Source organism: Cuculus canorus, chromosome 5 (genome assembly GCF_017976375.1).
Source record: "Cuculus canorus isolate bCucCan1 chromosome 5, bCucCan1.pri, whole genome shotgun sequence".
NCBI classification, from domain to species: domain Eukaryota; kingdom Metazoa; phylum Chordata; class Aves; order Cuculiformes; family Cuculidae; genus Cuculus; species Cuculus canorus.
Genome location: NC_071405.1, coordinates 49,905,785 through 49,924,590, shown reverse-complemented (window position 1 = coordinate 49,924,590; position 18,806 = coordinate 49,905,785). Strand labels below are relative to the sequence as shown.

General features: G+C 41.3%; 1 protein-coding gene across 1 annotated transcript in view; it reads right to left on the bottom strand.

Moving 5' to 3' along the window:
* LTK (leukocyte receptor tyrosine kinase) overlaps positions 1-18,429 on the bottom strand; it is a 101,921-nt gene extending 83,492 nt beyond the window's left edge. Inside the window, exon 1 of the mRNA XM_054068793.1 lies at positions 18,301-18,429. Coding sequence (XP_053924768.1) covers positions 18,301-18,343 — 43 coding nt within the window. The 5' untranslated portion in view covers positions 18,344-18,429. The remainder of the gene's footprint in view (positions 1-18,300) is intronic.
* Between the last annotated feature and the right edge of the window lie 377 nt (positions 18,430-18,806).

Below are 18,806 nucleotides of genomic sequence, written 5' to 3'. Positions count from 1 at the left end.
AGCTAGTTATTTCCTGATGGCAAGGATGTGCTCCATCAGCTTTCCAAAACATGGCAGAAAATTACTTCAGAGATCTTTTTGGCTAAATTTGTATGAAAATGCATTCTTCCTTCCTTCCTTCGTGGATTTTTCTTTTTAATGGCATTCATTAGTTTATTTGTTGGTAATTGCATTCTTCATGATCCACCGTGTGGTATGGATATTAAAGAATATGCTAGTCTCCAGAGAATAGATCAGGAAGCATTAGGGCAACAAACTCCTGACTTCCACAATCAGCTGCTTTTCGTGTAACAGAAAAGAATAATAAGCTGATGTACTTTGACAGGGACAATCTAGGTCTGTTCATAGACAGCAGGTTTCTGAGGCATACAAGTCTTGCATTTTGTTTCTTTTTTGCAAGGACCCTTTGCCATCATATTTGCAACATTCTTATCTGATCACTGACACATACTCTTGTTTACAGTCTGTGTACCAGGCACTGATTATTAATAGGTGTGCCACTGATTCTAGTATCAGAGAAATGCAGCTCACGCAGATCTAAAAAACAGCTAACTTTCCTTCTAGTGCCCAGCCTATTTTTCACAGTAACTTGCTTCATTCTACTTATCACTTACACCACAAGTATTTCAACTTTTATTTACCTTTCCAGTTAACAGATCAGATTTACGCAGTTGTATCAGAACTTGTGGTCTTGTGGTTTTCCTTTTTCAGAAACCGACAGCTTCCTCAAACTGTATTTTCATAGGAGACTGATGCCATGAAAAGCCAGACTCAATAATCAATGCCAATTTGATTATTAAGTAAGGTATTCTTTAATGTGATGTCAGGCATGCAGGGGATAGATCCACCTAATGTGTGTGCAACTATTGAGGCTGAATATTATTTTATACTGGTCAAATATACATACTTATGTAGATCCCAGGAAACACGTTACATATTCATTATGCTTCCTGGAATAGGTGCATCTATTATAATCAGTTCTTAGAATTTATTTACACAAATTTCCTCCCCTCAGCGCATGCGCTCTGCCCTCTGGGGGTCTTCTTCAGGGGTCTCTGGATGAAAGCCATAGGTCTCCCTCACAGCTGAACTTTTCAAGTCCCCTTCTTGCACATGCTCCTAGACTCCTCGATCACCTCCTCAAGGCTGCATCTAGTCCTAGACAGTTCTTTCTCTTATCACTGTGCTAGTCCCTGTTATCTGGCTTAATTAGATACAGTCACATTCTTTCACATTCTTTCTAACTGCAGGCTTGCTAAAATTCCTTATTTAAGCATAAGTATCCAGGCACAGGCTAGCTAAAAGTTATCATTCAAGCTAATCCTACATTTTAGTTCTAAAATCACAACATCTAAACATAATATTCAAATATATAATAGGTTAGCAACGTATAACAAATCATTTCTTCCTTCAAGACAATGAATACAGAATTTTTTTGCTAAACTTCATGTAGCAACCTACCATGAGCACCCTGGCAGCAGCTATATGGGGCAGCATAGAAGACTCCATCCTCTATAATTTCTCTTCAATACTGCCAGGAAAATATGGAAGTACTGCCACAAATCTCCTCTCAGCATCTGCCAAATTCCTTTCCAGGAGAGATTCCAATAGCTTCAAGCCATACTTTAGCTTTCATAGGCATAAGTTGTGAAAAGGTAGGATACACAAAAGTTCTGTTAAGAGATTAAACTCTTTCTTACCATGAATCGTCTGGTAAATACATAAGAGTGGGATTTATGACTTCAGCCATCTAGTCCATAGGTGTTAAATTTAAACTAGTTAACAGAGAGAGGAAATTACAGAAAGAGTCTAGAAGACCAGCTTAAACTGCTTACCTACTAAATGGCTCAATTTAACCAAATGGAATACTATTGTAAGTGCCACACAGTGAACTGGTTTGTCACAAGTTCACTTTGTGCCTCTTAAAATGTGCTAAAAATCTCTGACATGGCCATAAAAGACTGTTGTGCGCATTAGCCATTCAGTGGCTAAACCAGGTTGGAGAAAGGTACAAGACTAAAAACTGAACCTTCAGGCAGTAGCCCCTGGAATAAATCCCAGGTGCATTACCGACACACTGTGTTATCTGGAGTTTGTTCTGTTAGGTGTCCAGGCTGCCATCTGTAAAAAGAGGGTAAAAGAACTTTTTGTCTTGCTTGTTCTTTTGAGCAGGACACAGTTATTTGGTGTCTCCTGTAAGTTCTTGAGGGTCACATGCTATTCTTTTTCTCTATGCCATCTCCACTCCCACCAAAAAAAAAAAAAATCAGGACATGGAAAAGGGAGAGGATGTTTATAGTATGTTGTGTGGAACTTTGGCATCAACTAGTAACTTTGAAGAATAATTCTGAAGATGAGAAAGATGCAGATGAAGGCCCAGACACTGGTCCAGCAGTCTCATGGCATAAAAAGAATGTTTTCCAAGGAAATGTATGCCTAGGAAGTAATTTGAAGTTAAAAAAGATTTCTACATGCAGCCCTGGAAAACGCAGGTTTTATCAGCATTGGCACAGCATCCAGTGAAGGAATTAGCAAAACTAGAAGAAAAAGTGCTCACATAACATCCATTGAACTATGAGTAGGTAGATCACTAGGTTAACTGCAGTGAGAAGTGTTTCCAGCTAACCTGCAGTGACCTTTAACCACCTAATGCCCAGGACACTCCTGTTTACTGAATGAAGAGAAGGGTATGGAAATTATGTAAAGGAAGAGCCAAACTGGGATGATGAAACCTAGTCATGACTTAACAGAGACATACATGAAGGTACATACATGAAAATTAGAATAGAGACTTCCTAGACCAGAGACTGATTGATTTCTGAAGGAATCCTGTAAGGTACGCTATGATTAAACCAAAATATGTGCATTAAGAAGAGGGATGGCAAGAAAGGATGAAAGAGGAGAGAGAGAACATGTTTGAAGTTTGATAAGAATGACTAATTTTCCAAGTCTCTCTGTGTGTATATATAAAGGCACACGTGTATTTAATTAAAGATACAAATGGAACAATGTAACACATGCAAATAATGAAATGTTAGCACCATGTGCTGTTCCAGTCTAGAAGTAGACATGTTTATGTGAATTATAACTAAGAAATTGGAGGAATATTTTGCACGGTCTAGCACAACTGACCACAAATAAATTACAGACCACGCCACATTAGTCCTAAATAACACAGGTTTAACTGCAAGGGAAAACTAGAGAAAGATACTCCAAAAGCAATAGATCACTAGAGAGAAAAGAAACCAATGACCAAATGGCAAAAAGATACATGAGGATCAGGAGGACCTACTAGTTGGTAGTTTTGCATCATCACAATACACCCCTTTAGAAGCAAAGAGCAGAAATCAGTGGACCCAAAGTACTGAGCCTGTTCCTCGTGGATGTGGTATGCAGCAGCCCAGAGAGAAAAAAAGATGGACCCAGGAGACTTTAAAAGAGCAATGTGCCAGGGCACACAAGCTACCCGAAGCCATGCTGCCATGGCCTGATGGACCCAAGTAGATTGTGAGCAAGTCTGTGCACAGCTACAAAACAGGCTACAGAAAGCAGTGGTGAGAAGCAGCAGTTAGGGGAGCACCAAGTTACAGGGTAACCTCAGACTCCAAACAGCAATGCAGACAAAACTGAAAACGACAACAGTGTTGGAGCTGGCAGGAACCATTTTCAGACTAAGGAGGTAAAAAAATAATGAAGGTAAAGAAAAGGTCTTAGCCAGAGGGAAGAACATCTCATCAAAGGAGGACAGCAGCAACCAAGAGGAAGTCCCATCTCAATAGTAAAAGGACAAGCAAAAAGTGGGAGACTGGTTTAGAGATCACAGTTGATATCCTTTGTCAATGAGGCCTGACAGGGCACAGTGGCAGGGCAAGAAAGGCATTTTCTAGTGTATAGTATGTCTGAGGTTTGCAAAAGCTCTGTTAGAAACTAGAACTGCAAACCATCAGGGACCTTGAGAGAAAAAAAAAGAGATTTGGAGTAGTCATCAGGAAATAAATCTGTGCAGACAGGGCTAGGATGCTAACTCGAATCACAGCACCAACATAAACAGTCTTCTTAATAATGAGACAATTTAATAAGTATGGAGCCCTGCTGGTATGCTGAACACTAAAGAGAGTGATGTTTTCATTTCTTACTGCTTCAGAGCAGCATGACAGCCAGGCCTTTGGAGGAAGGTAAGTCTGAGCAGTCTCCTAGGATCTGCACGTTTCTCTTATAGAAAGGATTAGGACTAAGCTTGTTCACACTGTTAGAAATATTTGCCACCTGAGGGATGACTCTCCAGTATGAATACCTTAACTCACAGCCAGCACAATGTAAGAGGTGTAGAATCTTTCTTCAAATGGCAACAGGGATTACTGTTGTGAGCAATGAACCTTGTGTAACAGATTCTCTTTAGATGGGAGAGCACTGGTATTCAGGACTTCCTGAAAGGACTACAAGTCAGGGATGGCTTAGACTACCTATGGCTGTTTGGCAAATTGTTTCTTTTTTTCAAAGACACTTCTGTCATTCGGCCAAGATCTGAACCTTATTTTTCGATCCTAAAAAATCACCTTCGTGTTGAAAAAAACATGCTAGATTTTGCTCATAGCCTAGAACAACATAACCACGATTTATGAATTATACCAGTTTGCTTCTGGTGGGAAACTGATTTTGCAAACAGAAGTCATCACCTGTATTTCAGTCTATTCACTTGTTTTCCCCTTAAGTAAAGAAACATAAAAGAAAGTGGGGATGATAGCCAAATGATCCCACTGTTCTCACAACACATAAACCAGAAGAAAGTAAGTCATGTTGTAAAGAATGACTATGACTATGACACTTCTTTATCTTGGCTTTTAATTTTGTTTTATTTTTGGCTTTCAAGAAAGTAAGGTGTGGTTTAGAGAATGACATGGTTTAGAGAGGAGATATTTAGGTTACTACCCCACATTCACCTACTGGAAAACAGCGAAGGGGAGATATTGCATATGAGGGCTTTTATTTTACTTCTGACAGGAAGTCCTTAAATGTAATGAAACCTCTCTTTTCAGTAAAGGGACACTTCAGGATCAGTGCCAGAATAGAAATGGTGAAATATGGAATTTCTTTCCTCCCAAGGAAGATAGCCTCAGAATACTGTCTTTTATTACTGTAAGAATGAGCTTCAGGGTCTGGCAACTTTGTGAATTACTCTAGCACATTGGCATAGCCAACGCTATCATGGCTATTCTGATATTCTTAACACCCCCAAACTGTGCTTTAAAAATATCCCCAGCTACCCAGATAGCTTTATGGAAGGGAATGAACAGGAGAAAAACCAAATGTCTGATAGCTAGACCATACTAGCACTAATATGATCAGTTTTCAGATAGGGGGTTCTCTCTCTTTTCAAAGATGCTTTCAGCCTGTCTTAAGCTTCATGCAGAAGATGAGAATGTCACCCCATTACAGTGTGAAATCAGTGCAAGTGTGAAATCAGTGCAAGGACATTAAAGCAGAAGAAACCAGAATGAGTGTCTGCAAAGAAACAAAGATTCTTGGGAAAATTTCTGACTTCCTTTCTGACCATGGATAAATTGATTAAGCACTAATGAACAAAGTAGTGCGTGAAAGAAAATGACTGGGGACAGTCCCTCTCATCATTCCTGAGCTATTTCATTTGTAGGCAGTATGAAAACAAAACTGAATGCATTTCTGGATATAGCTGGCAAGTGTCTATATACATGAGAAACAAGCACGCAAAAAACCCACTGGATGCAAGCAAACAGAATGCATGAATGTTGGAATCTCTGGATATCTCAACTCAAGCTCTTATATTTGTTCAAGAGAAAATTAAACCACCTGCAATTAGAGTGATTTAATGGAACACTGTGTTTTCTGGAGTCCAGTACTAAGTTCGTTTGGAATCATGAGAAGGGCACTCTCTCTATGGAAGGGATCGGTGGCAAAGTGGTATGAGACCAACAGCTCCTTTCAATAATTACTCACTTTCCTTTATCATAGAATTGTGAAAGAGACTACGTATCCCAGTAGAGTCTCCCTAAACGTCAACTATGTAAATTAGGGCCATCCTAGAGCTGGTGGCAAAGGGGAGTCGAACCTGCTGGGTGGAGCAGACATGGTGACCCAAACATCACCAACAAAGCATTCCTGCCATACATGTCATACTCAGTATAAAAGCTTAGGAATCACAAGGGCCAGCCCCTCTTCTTTGATGGTCAACATTCAGGGAGGACCTCACCTGTCTGTCTGCCCCTGAACCCATACCTGAATCCAGTTCCTGGATCCAGGTCCCACCTGCCACCAAGTCCAGTCCTGGACCTTCTCTGTGCCTGCCCCGCAGCATCAGTGGTGACACGTAGTTATCAGGGGACTTTCAATTGGGTTTGTATATTAGTATTTTGCATATTACTTTCTTATTATCTTTTTATTGTTATTGTTTCATTAAAGCTGGTTTTAGTGTTAGTTTCCAACATGCAAGTCCCTCTAATTTCCCTTTTCCCTGTCCCGTGTCCATGGGCAAATTGGGACTAAAAGCTGCCCAGTTTTAGCTACTGGCCTGGCTGGGGGGTGTGTGTGCTACGCCAGGTCACTGTTATTTCTATATATGATTGGAGTTCCTACTGCCCACCTGATACTCCACTATGTATCTTCCCAGTGGAGGAAAGAGTAATGCAAAATAATGCTTGATGTCATTTCAGTCTCTAATCAGTGCTCAACAGAGCTTCTTTCAGAGCCCTCACAGTATCATACATCTCAAAACAGCCTTTCTGTGACAGTTTCCCCTGAAGAATCCTCTGTATCTGGAAGTTGTGAACAACACTAAATACCAGGAGCATCCCAAAGAGTTCCAAGACTCCCTATCACCACAACATCCAGCTCCTAGGTCAATAAAAGCCACTGCAGAGGATGAACTCTGTTTTATCTGCAATGAAGAGAAAGTGTAACAAAGGGTGCACAACGTATGTGCTCTGAGGGAGCTGCACAAACAATAGTAGATAGTATATTCTTTTGGAAGCAGATATTGATGCATTTGTATTGCCTTCCACCTAGGAAAGGTTTTAATAAGGAGTAATTTCATATTGTGTTGAGAAGAGAGCCATGTAACCTGCCATACTGCCATAACCACATCTGAAGTATCCAAGCTAGAATCCATTACTGTATCCTTCTATATCACAATATTTTGGGAGGGCTAAGTAGCAAGTAGTTGCCTGCTGGGGCACTGAATTCCTACTTTACTGTCTTCTACTCTGAGCAAGATTAGGTTTTAAAGTTACTCTGAGGCATGATGCTCCCAGAATGCTAGTAAGACAGGCTTCATTGACAGAGTCCGCAGTGTGCCAGGCACAGAGAAGCCTGCACTGGGCTTTGAAGGCAGTTGTGGCCGCTGCTGTACCTCCACATCAACACACCAAGGGCACACAGTGCAGTGCCTAGGCCTGTGTCTCTGAAGAGATGTGGTTACTATGCCAGTGAAGGTGGACAAATGCCTACTACCCTACTATCATCTCCCCAGCAGAGCCCTGTTAGCTGTAGGCAAGAGTTAAGCACCTTTCAAACATATTTCTCACAGCCTCAGCAAGAAATTGCTGCCAGCTTCCAAGGTAGGGACCACAACTTTGCCAGCAAGTACTCCAGCAGTACGTGGAATATGCCATTGCCAGCTGAGACTCCTAAATGGGCTTCCTAACAGCTGAGCCTCTCAAAGCCAGCTGGACTCCAGAAGAGGAACACAGTCAAATAAACACTCAGGAGGCTAAGAAGGTGGAATGTGAGACTGAAAACAAATTTCAGCACAGCATTTAACAGTTTGGCAGCTGCTACTTAAAATTTGTTCCTTGCACCATGGCTAGTGTTTTATGCTGCTGTAAGCAATGCTTGCCTCCAAAGGACCCTCACCCCGAGTAAAGTGTACTTTGTTCTTTGCATACACTTTTTCCTCTATGCATCTGAGAATATGGACTTTAAAACTAAAGATATAGAGACAACAACTGATTGCTTTGCATTCTTTAAAAGCACATGCTAGACATGAGTAAGCAGAGAAACAAGGTAAGTACTTCTTACAAGACCTAAAGATACCAGGGTTCATCCTTCACTGAGCTCAACCTGCCAGGTGCTCCCCACTCACTGTGTGTAAGGGACACCAAGCCACAGGAGAAAGAGCAAGAAGCGAATAGGGCTGACAAGGTGCAGGGGATCAGGAGTGGCTTTGCACAGCAGGCAAAATAGTCAGAAAAGTTCCAAGACCCATAAACCGAAATTTGACTTACTAAAGCTGATACTGTTCAGCATACAGCTTTGTCAAAAAGATGGGGGAGACAGAGAAAGGGAAGCTGATTACTGCACTTTAGTTAGCATTTGCAAAACATTACTTTCAAATAGCACCAGCATTTGGTTGCACCTAAAACCCAACACCAGCAATTATAGCTACATTCTCTCCTCTCTTTCTTCCCAAGATGAAACTATGCTCTGAAAATTGATTCAGTGTCACAAATGGCTGAGAAGAATATCAGTCACATCACCAGAAAAACAAGAGGGAATTTTACATCTATTGTTCGGTTGCTGTACCTTCTCAAGAGCAGATAAGGATACATTATGGAAAAGCATACAAATGCACACCTTTAAGGAGAACACTTTTGTTTCCTCCACCAATGGAAAAGCTAGTGCTGTCAGAAAGCTCTTATCAATAACCCAACATTCAATGTGAAAGAATAACTGTACTTATCTTTTTCCTCCCCCCAAGCCATACATTTAAATTTCCAGATAAACTGAGTTATAGTCTCCTTAATTACTTTTCATTTAAAAAGTAAAAAAAAAGATATAATAATTGTGCACTGGATCTATTTCAAGGAACTTTAAAAAATGTTTTACATCTCACCATCTGAATACGAGAGATAAAATAGGACAAGGCTTAAGGCGCCAACACTAAGTAGCCTTCCCTAAGTCATACAGAGGGCTTGTGGCAGAACTGGAAATGAGCCGTAGGAAATCTGACTCCCCTAATCATGTTGTAAAAGAGCTAGATAACAGAAATTTCCAGTTTTGCCTAACTTAAATTTAAGTAAAAGGAAAAATACATTTATCCTGTACATTTACTTTTAGTAATATGCTAGGACAATTGAAAGAATGACAAATGTCTCCAGTGCCAACAGTGCTTATGGAATGCAGACATCAGTAAGCTAGACAACAGTGTATTCAGATAGTACAAGTATCTAAACTTACAGGTTAGTTTCACAAGATGCATTTCAATGACTGGGAAGAGAGATTCAGAAAAAAACCAAACAGTTTAAGAGTTTCCCCAAACACTTTCCCCTTCCCTGCCTCTGGCCCCATTGGGGGACTGAATCCCTTCTGTCCTTGCCTAGCGATTACCATCTCCTCAGCTTTAGCTCTATAAGGTCATGCTGTAACCAGACTATTAATATGATTTACAAAAAAAAGGAAGCTAGCTTTTAAGCTATGTTTTCAAAGCATCCTTACAGTCTGACTGACACAGCTAAGATGAGACCATGCTGCTGCATGGGGTTGGCAGAAGAGGTCGAGATGGGCATGAATGCTGGACAGCTAAGCTAAACATCACCTGAACATTGACCTTCTTCATCATGTTCACTCAGTCTTGAGAGTCCTAAGAAACCTGGCAGAAGAATCAGTGCTTCTATGTTGGAAATTCTACGTTTGCTTGACGTAAAGCATCCCCCACCACTCTCAGTGGAAGAATGTCAGTAATGTTATTAATTGGGCTGCTGCTTCTAGTCCAGCCTCCTCCTTGCAACCACAAAGTAGTTTCCACCAGCACTAACTACCAGTTTCTACCAGAAATAACTTCTTTAGCTTATTCTACATATATGCTGGACTGCAGTGAATATAAATTCTACTGAAGCTTAATTAAAAAATAACCGTTAGCTAGATTTGCAATAGCTGATAGCCTGCACAGACACATGCCACATAAGCACCTGCAAAACAGTAATCTATATATTAAAAATATACTTAAATATTATCACCAACAGTCATGAACAACCCCTGAGTACCGTACAGTTTTGGAAACTGTACCCACTGAGGAAAGCATGGAAGACAGTTTGTTTAAGGCAAAGGTTTTTTCCCCATATCTATTCAGGTCCTGCAATAAATTAAAAAAAAAAATGTCCATCAGGAAAGCAACCCCCACAGCTTTTCTCCTTTCATTACTTTTCATGCATGTATATGCAGGAAGGCCCACAATAGAGGAAATAAATGTTGGGGGATGACAGTGTGGAGGAAAGAAATGAAAAAAAGCTATGCCCTATCCAAAACTTATCACAAAATAGAAAATGAAAATAGCTTTTAGAAGGGAGGCTAAATGCTGGTGCCTAATCAGACCAATCTAGCACAGGTCTAGATGAGAAGAGCTGGATATACATGTCTTTCATTTTTCTATCCACCTGCATAGCCACAATACAAGCCCTTTTGAAATGGCTAAATTAAAGGCAGCTTGGTTTATTCACCTCGTTTTGCTTATAATTCTTTCACAAGGTTATCTTTTATAAATTTTACTGACTTTCAAATTTCTTCTCTAGAATTGCAAAACAGACTGACAAACACAATTTGTCAAACTCTGGGAAAGTTTAAATTCTTCTAAGAACCTGGTAGATTTTGAAGGGCCAGGCACGTGTCCTCAGAAAAGTTGAAAAAAAACACGATAGCAAGAATTCTGCAATGACTGTGTTATCAAGACTTACAAGATTAAGAAAGTCCAGTGTCTCATTAAGGTATAGGCTAAACTGTTGGCCTTCATGGGGTTAAAGAAAGCTTATTTCAGAGGTTTTAAATACTATTCAGGCTCCCATAGTGACTGTAAACACAGAAAATGCTCCCATTGTGAATTACGCGCTTTAAAAGTATTACTCATGTAAAGAGACCTGGACTCCAGTGCAAATGCCATAGAACAAACTCTAAAAACATATTAAAGACCAAGGAAATTTCAAGCAGTCATGCTTTTTTTGATTCTGTTTGCATAAGTCAAAGTAGCAAATATGTATTAATCACTCAGAGCTAAGTAGGAAAATAATTATAAATAGCAGATACTTGGGAAATTAAAAGTTCAGTTAAATATAACAACAGAAAAAAAATCCAAGAAGATCAAGACATCTCACATATTAGAAGTGTGTGAACATAATTGTCCATGCTCCTTACATTGTCTAAAATATTAGTCAAGACACTAGAGTCTGCATAACTGCTACATGAACTATCCAGTCAAGCAAACTTGCTTTTCAGTTCAGTTCCAGAGTGATTTCAGCTTTGCCTGATGTTGCTCAATGCTCAGGCTGACCGCTGCTAACCCTTTATTTTGGTAATCCCAAACCATAATAGCTGGTCTTATGGTCTCAACTGGAAGAGGTTTCCTCTGGTCCTGTGCCTGGCTCTGGCCATCTCCTGTCCTTCTCCACAAAAGTGGAGAAGTTGTGAAGCAAAGCTACGAAGGGGAATGCAGAATTACTGCACGATAGTAGAGTAGCAGGAGAGAGGAGTTAAACTCCTCTAGCTTCTCCTGCTCCCTCTGGCATACACGGCAGAAGCAGGGCTGCAAGTGCAACCACTGAAAGGCAGCTCAGGAAAGGCCCAGCAGGCACTTATAGAGCACCTTTGGGATAGCTCGAATCCAAAACTCCACTCACCCCCCCTCGCCCAAGCACTCAGATGTCACCCTCAGCATGTAGATAAAGGTCTTGATCACAGCTGCACAGCCACTCAAACCAACTCTGCTTGGAAGCAGGCACTTGTGAGCGTCTCATGCGGAGGTGGAAAGTGGATGTGAAACTTGTGAAACTGCTCAGAAGCCCACCGTGGTTCAAGGTTGCTCCCATGCCAACGGCATCTCTGCTATGGGAAGCAAGATTGCAGTGAATTGTGACTCTGAAAAAGTAACCTGTCTGGTTCAGTTCTCATTGAGGTTCCAATTAGACTATTATTATAGGGTTGGGTCTGATTCAAGGTGGGGAAAAAATTCCAGTTTGGGTTTCATTTGGCCTCTGGATAGCACAAAAACTCTTCACCATGACAATGCAGGAACAGACACTTCTTGCCTCCTGCACTTTATGCTGCGCACCAAAACACCACCACATCCCTCTATGCCACTTTATAGTGTGGCTCTTACTCAGTTACTCAATCACTTCTATGTTTTTAACATATAAATATGTATCTCCATAAACATAGACAAAGCAGAGTCTATAGGTGCTTCAAACCCAGAAGTCTGCCTATGCCCTGTAACACATGCTATGGTACTGACTGGGGGAAAAAAAAAAAACAAACTAAGTGAACAACTGAAATGCATAAATAAATCCATAGTTTTTGTCTGATATGTCAAAGCTTATGGGATTTCAAATACCAATTAGCTGAAAATCTGTGATGTCTTAGTAACATGCATGGCTCTCCCATCACACAGGGTGAAAGTTAAGCTGTGTTGCAAGGATAGATCTGTGCTTTTTGGAAAAACTTCAGCTTTTATTTCTATACTTCAGTCTCATTCTTGACTACCTTTAACTCTAATAAGCCTGCTGTGTCAATAGGCATCTCTTCTGGTTTTTTAAACTTAGCCAGTGCCATTCTCAGAAGTTTCTTTCCTTCATATAGGATGGAATAGAATTAGGAAGGGACCTACAATGATCATGTAGTCCAACTGCCTTAAATAAATATAAAACCAGTGAGAAATCTTAACAAGTTCATACAAAAAAAAAAAAAAAGTCATACAGAATTGTGTAAAGTTTCATGTTCTTCCAGCCAGTTTTATGTTAAGGAGCACACTGAGAAAACCAACCTGAAATTCTCCTAAAAAGAAAAAGCCTGGCCTGCGGGCAAGTATCTTACTGAAATTCTGAGTTCTTTATTTCCTCAGTACACAGGGCCAAGTTGCTTTTTGTAGGTGGGGAAGGCTGGAAGGTCATCTCTGTTTAATTTTAAGTATTTTTTTCTGTCTTCCTTTTTCTTCGTGGGCCCAGTTGTGCTGGCATGATACACACTGGAAGAAGCTGCAGTGTGGAGGTACACCACCTTCAGGAAAGCTCTTAGAAACTGCACACCTGAAGGAGGGAAAATGCACCAGTGACACCCTGCCACTTGCTTAGGAAGCGCAGTCCTTTAGGCAGTGTAAAGACCAGGGGTGGTCCTGACAACTACATCTGCTCAGTAGTAAAGGTCCTACACCTTGAGCTCCCCTTCTGTACATTGGGCATAAAAAGGCAGGAAACTGGCATTCCCCACGCATAGCCCCACTGGTGCTGAACCAGTTACAATTTGAACAAATGGCTCTACACATTCCTCTTACGCGCACACATAACCCACTGGTGCGATCCGTCACCACTCTCACAAGAGATCTTTTTTCCCTGTTCACATGTGTACATCTGTCAGACCAACTGCAAGTCACCATTAATCAACCACCTCAACTAGATGATCTTTCCAACCCTAACTATTCTAACCACCTCAACTTCCCACTCTTCCAAGCTGGCCTGCTATCCTACTCGCCACAAGTCTCCTCTTTGTGCACACCCTACCCTCCTGATGGCAGGCCACATCAAAGCACTGGGTTTGTTACATGCCAGGAGAGAAAAAATGTGGGGATGCAATTATAATGCAATGGGAGGAAGAGGAATTGTAAGAGGAAGGACTGATGCTGAGAGACAGGAAAAGACTATAAGCCTGATCCAATTAATTAACATAATTAATGTCATTATTTTCCTCCTCCGATTTAAGCATTCAATACAGAAATCATGCTTACTCATAAGAGTCTCAGATAAAAGTCTCCAGATACAGAAGGCAAGATGTTGCGCTGCTGTAACTGTACTACCATAGAGATCCATCAATTCGCATTAACTAAGAACCCCATGGATTTCTTCCTCTCCATTTATTTCTGGAAAGAGCTCACCTGCCTCTCCACTCAGCAGCTGCCTTGTGCTTCTGCTTTTACTACAGGCTTGCAAAAAGTTGAAGCTATCTTTGTTTCCTTTATTTCTGAGGACTTCAGTCCAGTACCAAGACACAAACAACAGTATCAGCTGCTGTGTATATGTGCAGTAATGAACATCAGGCTGGGGACAACTACCTGCGTACATAAATCCAGGTACAAATCACTATGTGATATCACAAGATAACTGAGCAGCCTTAATAGAGGATTTTCCAAGTTACTGGCAAGCCCAAAAGAAATGAAAGAAAAAAACAAACACCAAATGCAAACAACAAACCAACAAACTGACACAGAACAGATCAATGTGACAATTTTTCAGAAGTTCTATAAAATTGCAAAGACACATTGCAAGGAGTATCAGACTATAATATTTCATGACAAAACTAAAGATTTGATATTAAATCATGTTTTCAGATTTTAAAGATTTAATATTTTTGAATAAAAGACCTCTCTAAGCAACAGTTTGAGTTAAAAAAAAACCAAACCACATTAAAACAGCTAGACCTATTTGAGGGTTTCAGTATGAACTGGTACACACACAAAACAAACCCCCATACATAACAATTGAAAACCTAGACAGCTTTATAAAGCATTTTAGTGTCACCACATCAGCGTTTTTCATTAAAACTAATTCAAGATGAGAATTTCTCTCAAGCCTAGTCACAGACATCACAGATGCACTTCCATACCCCAGCACAGCCAGCATGCACTCAATCACACCTATAAGCAGGCTGAAGACAGGGACCCTCCTGTGTGTCCGTTCAGACTGGGTAGGGGAAAGGGAGGGAGGGCAAAGCTTTTGAAACACCACTGCGGCAGGGCATCTTTTTCTCCAACTTTGATCTTATGGACCAATTAGAAACTGTAAAACTATGCAAGACTGACAGAAGGACGGATTTCTCCTACGGCTGATTACAAGACATTGTCTTCAGCTCTAAAGTAACAGTACACATTGCTCATTACCCCGCGACTTCCTTCTCAACCTTAGTCCTCTCTCTTGATGTAGCTCACAAATCCCCAGTGTTTATTTGTATGTCCTGCCTTACTGTGGGATTCCCATGTATCTATCCTATCCTTTTCCACTGTATTTCAAAGGATCTTTACTCTGTAATGTCTGTGACTTGAAAGAACTGTCTTTTTTTTTAATTTGAAGGCATCCTCCCAGTGTTTGACTTTCAGTGATACTCATAGTGCCTTGAATTACATATCTGGACTGGGCACAGTATCTACAGATAAGCTGCCATTTGTGCAGTAAAGGACTGTGGACTCAACTCCTGAGACAAATTTCAAGGATCATTTGGTGCTGTCCTAGTTGGAACTATTTAAGTGAAAATACTGAAACCACTATTTTACCTGTATGCTACGTTAACTGAGTGAAGATAGGCACAAGAAGAGGAAAATAAGAAAGAAGCTCTTCAATGAAGAGGCCAAAGAGAATGTAGGGCCCCATCCCTTCCACTCCTGGCATGTTCTTCTCTGGACAGACAAAGGGATACATGAAGCAGTAAACGTTTGTCTAAATGAGATAGACATACTGGTTTATTTCAAGTCGGCTTACAACAAAATGAAGTGCTCCTATCTAAGCATCTTCATGCACACGTAGACTGATTAAACTGAAACCAGCATACAGTCTCTCTACAGAACATGCTAGCTCAATTCTGAGAGGCAGAAAACCTTCCAGGCTTCTGAAAGCAGTTTGTTACACAAATAGAAGGAGGAAGTAATCCAGGAATTGGACATTCACCATTGCCATGCTGATATACCACTGCAAAAACAAACAAACAAAAAGCTGGCTGTCTTACTCCTAAACCTGCCATTAACCTGACTGTGCCTCTTCTGACTTAGGAAGCATTCAATGAAACCCCAAACCATAACTATTCTTCTGAAATTAAACATAAGATATAGTATTCTGTGACAACTCTACAAGTATTGGAAAGGGCTGTGAAGAAAGATTTGACACAATGCCTCTACTAATATTATCTCAAGAACGGTGGTTACAGCCAATAGCTAAACTCTGAGCAATGACATAAGCATGACTGCACTTTTGGAAAGGTATTTGAGGTTTGTCTGGGATATATGTTGTGTTAGAATTTTATAGACTTTACCCTCCACACCCAGAGGCAAAAGCACAACAACCAGCCAAGCACAACCCTGTTTCTTATAGAGGAGAAAAGAACTAGCCTACCCCCTCCACCAAGCTCAAGTAATCAAAGGAAAATCATCCCATATTACTCAAAGTAATATGCTCAAGTTACTCAAAGTAATGCTGGTGCTTAAAATAAAAAGAAAATTCTCCCACACATTCATTTGGTGGCTGTTTTCACCTTCTTCCTAGCCACCTCCTGAGACCTGAGGCTAGTGCGCAGCCTCAGCCTCTGAATGACTGTGAAATTGCTTTGATACTGAACAATGCACATTTGTGCACTAAGTCCTTTCCTGGTTGTTCGAGGGGTTCTTTTTCTGAGTTTTTTTTCCTGCTGTTGTTCTCTACAACTTTCTGAATATTCTCATAGAGTCTTAACTTTTGCACCAAAAGGAGTTCTGACCTCCTACAGTGTTTTGCTGTGCCAAAAAATTTCAATGGATGAGAAGTCTGAAGTTACCTTTTTAGGAATTAAAAAGTAAGTGCCAGCCAGTAACACAAAAGAGATAAAAGTGGACCTGTAAATTCCCTCATCACCAAGACCTTGGGCTTTCCAAAGAGAGAAGGAGATGGAGAGCCAGTCTGAGAATATGCTCCAGAAAAACCTTCTCAGAGGAAACACAAGTGTTTTTTAAAATAATTGACTGCAGATTCCAAGAGCTGCCTATAGTGACCCAGTGAGAGAAGCGAGCCCCATGTGAAACTGTGACAGCAGCTACACAGTTAAATGCTCATGTGTCCAAGTCTCTCCCTGTGTGCCTGAGATTATTTTTGGCAGAAGACTGGACAGAGATTGTAAAATGTACGTTTGTTTTCATTTAGCTCTTTACTCACTCTCTCTGAAACACACCTTTTTTTATCTCTGTCCTAATACAGTCATACTTCAAAATACAGACTTGGAGACTCAGCAGATATAATGACTCTTCCTTACACTAACCTTACATCCATGTTGAAAGTCACTCCAGCAAAAACATCGGGATACTTAGCAGCCCTTGCTGAGGGCACATGCCATGAGAACTGAGGCTGTGGGGTCACACAGATCTGCTTGCGTCGGGTACACTTGCCCTGGGACCCTTTGACAGTAAAACAACCTTCTCCTAATAAGAATAACAGGCCAGGGGGAAAAAAAAAACCCTGAGCAATGCCTTGCCATTCAATTGTAAATAGAACTAAATCATGAAACCTACTTAAAATCTCCTGTCCCAGTGTGTCTTCATATAAAATAAAATATATACAGGTTCAGCATTTAGCCAGAGAATTTCTCTGCACTAGAAAGAGCAAGCTGTGGCACACAACAACCTGTTTGCCTTAGGTCCTTCCCTGCCTGAAAGTAATATGATTTGTTACGCTGAGAAATACAGAAGTGTCTCCTGATCCTTGTCTAAGGGCTAAGATGATGTCCCCATCTCTGCACAAGGGTCACTATTGTAACTTCAGCTTTGAAAGTTCAGCATGTCCTGATAAGAGGGTTTTTTCCTCCTAATTTTCAGAAAGTTTTCTTGCCACTGTGTACATGCAGTACATGTGTCCCACCTTCTCCCGACGCATCTTGTGGGCATCCTGCTGCTTCCCAACTTCTCTCTCTGCAGCTTCCCTCCTAACATCTCCCTCTTTCTCTCCTACTATTATTTAATTCCTCTTGCTGCATTCCAGAACCAAAGCTGACAATAACGAGTGGCACAAGGACTCCGTTCAAAACTCAGCCTGAGCACCACTCTCTAGGTGGGAGCTTGTAACTCCTTTCTTCATAGTCCCGGTACTTTCTCCTTTTATCTGCCTCCCTCATCTCTCTCCTTAGACAAAGCATCTCACCTAAACCACAACCTTCCCTACCCCTGAAGCATTACTTTCTCCCACCTCTCCCATTCAGTTCAGAGAAAGCACTCCAGTAATCAGAGAAGCAAAACGGTCCTGGGGTATAGCTCTTAATTTCCCCTCCTGCAATGACAGCGCCTGCTCCCAGCCAGCAGCAGCCTTTCTAAAACTGTACCTATTCATTTCACTGAACAAAATTAACTTAGAATTAATAACCAACAAGATAGATCATCCTGTGTGTCGCGCAGCTTACATATAATGTTTCATGCCAGTACCTTCCCCCCCCTTCTTTTTCCCGTTTTGAATATAAATCTTTCCTAGCTTTAAAGGTGAAAGGGGACAGGCAATGAAATAAGTGAGTCCTTGGGCATAAGAGGGAGTTTGCACGTTAAGGAGATGGAGGGAAGAGAGAGAGGTTCCTTACCCGCCGTGGTGACCCACAGCACAAGCCGTGGGAGCTGCCTCATAGCTGTGCGGGGCGCGCGCAGGTCCCAGCTCCGCAGGGGACGCGACCGGCTCTTCCTGCGGGCTCCGCAGGAGCTCTGAAGCTCGGCTCCAGCTCCAGCTGCCTCGGAGAATTCCCACCCCCTGCTCAGGCAAGCTCGCATGGGTCCTAGAGTCACTCGCCCTGCCTTCCTTCCCTCCTCCTCCCTTTTTGCATATCGCTCCGGCACCATCAGCAAACCCACTAAGCAGTTGCTTCAAACATGAACGCATCCAAGCTATAAATTTTTCACACATTAGTAGTCGCTAGGAAAAGCTGAATTCAGCATCTTACTGAGTTGTTCCCCCTTCTCAGTCTTCCCTTGCAGCTGCCGCGATGATACACACAAGACAGGCTCTGCCTGGACCTAACTCTGTTCCTATTTAAGATGACAATTCCCTTGGCCTGGAAGCCCTTTCACAGACTGCCCTGAAAGAGAAATCAGA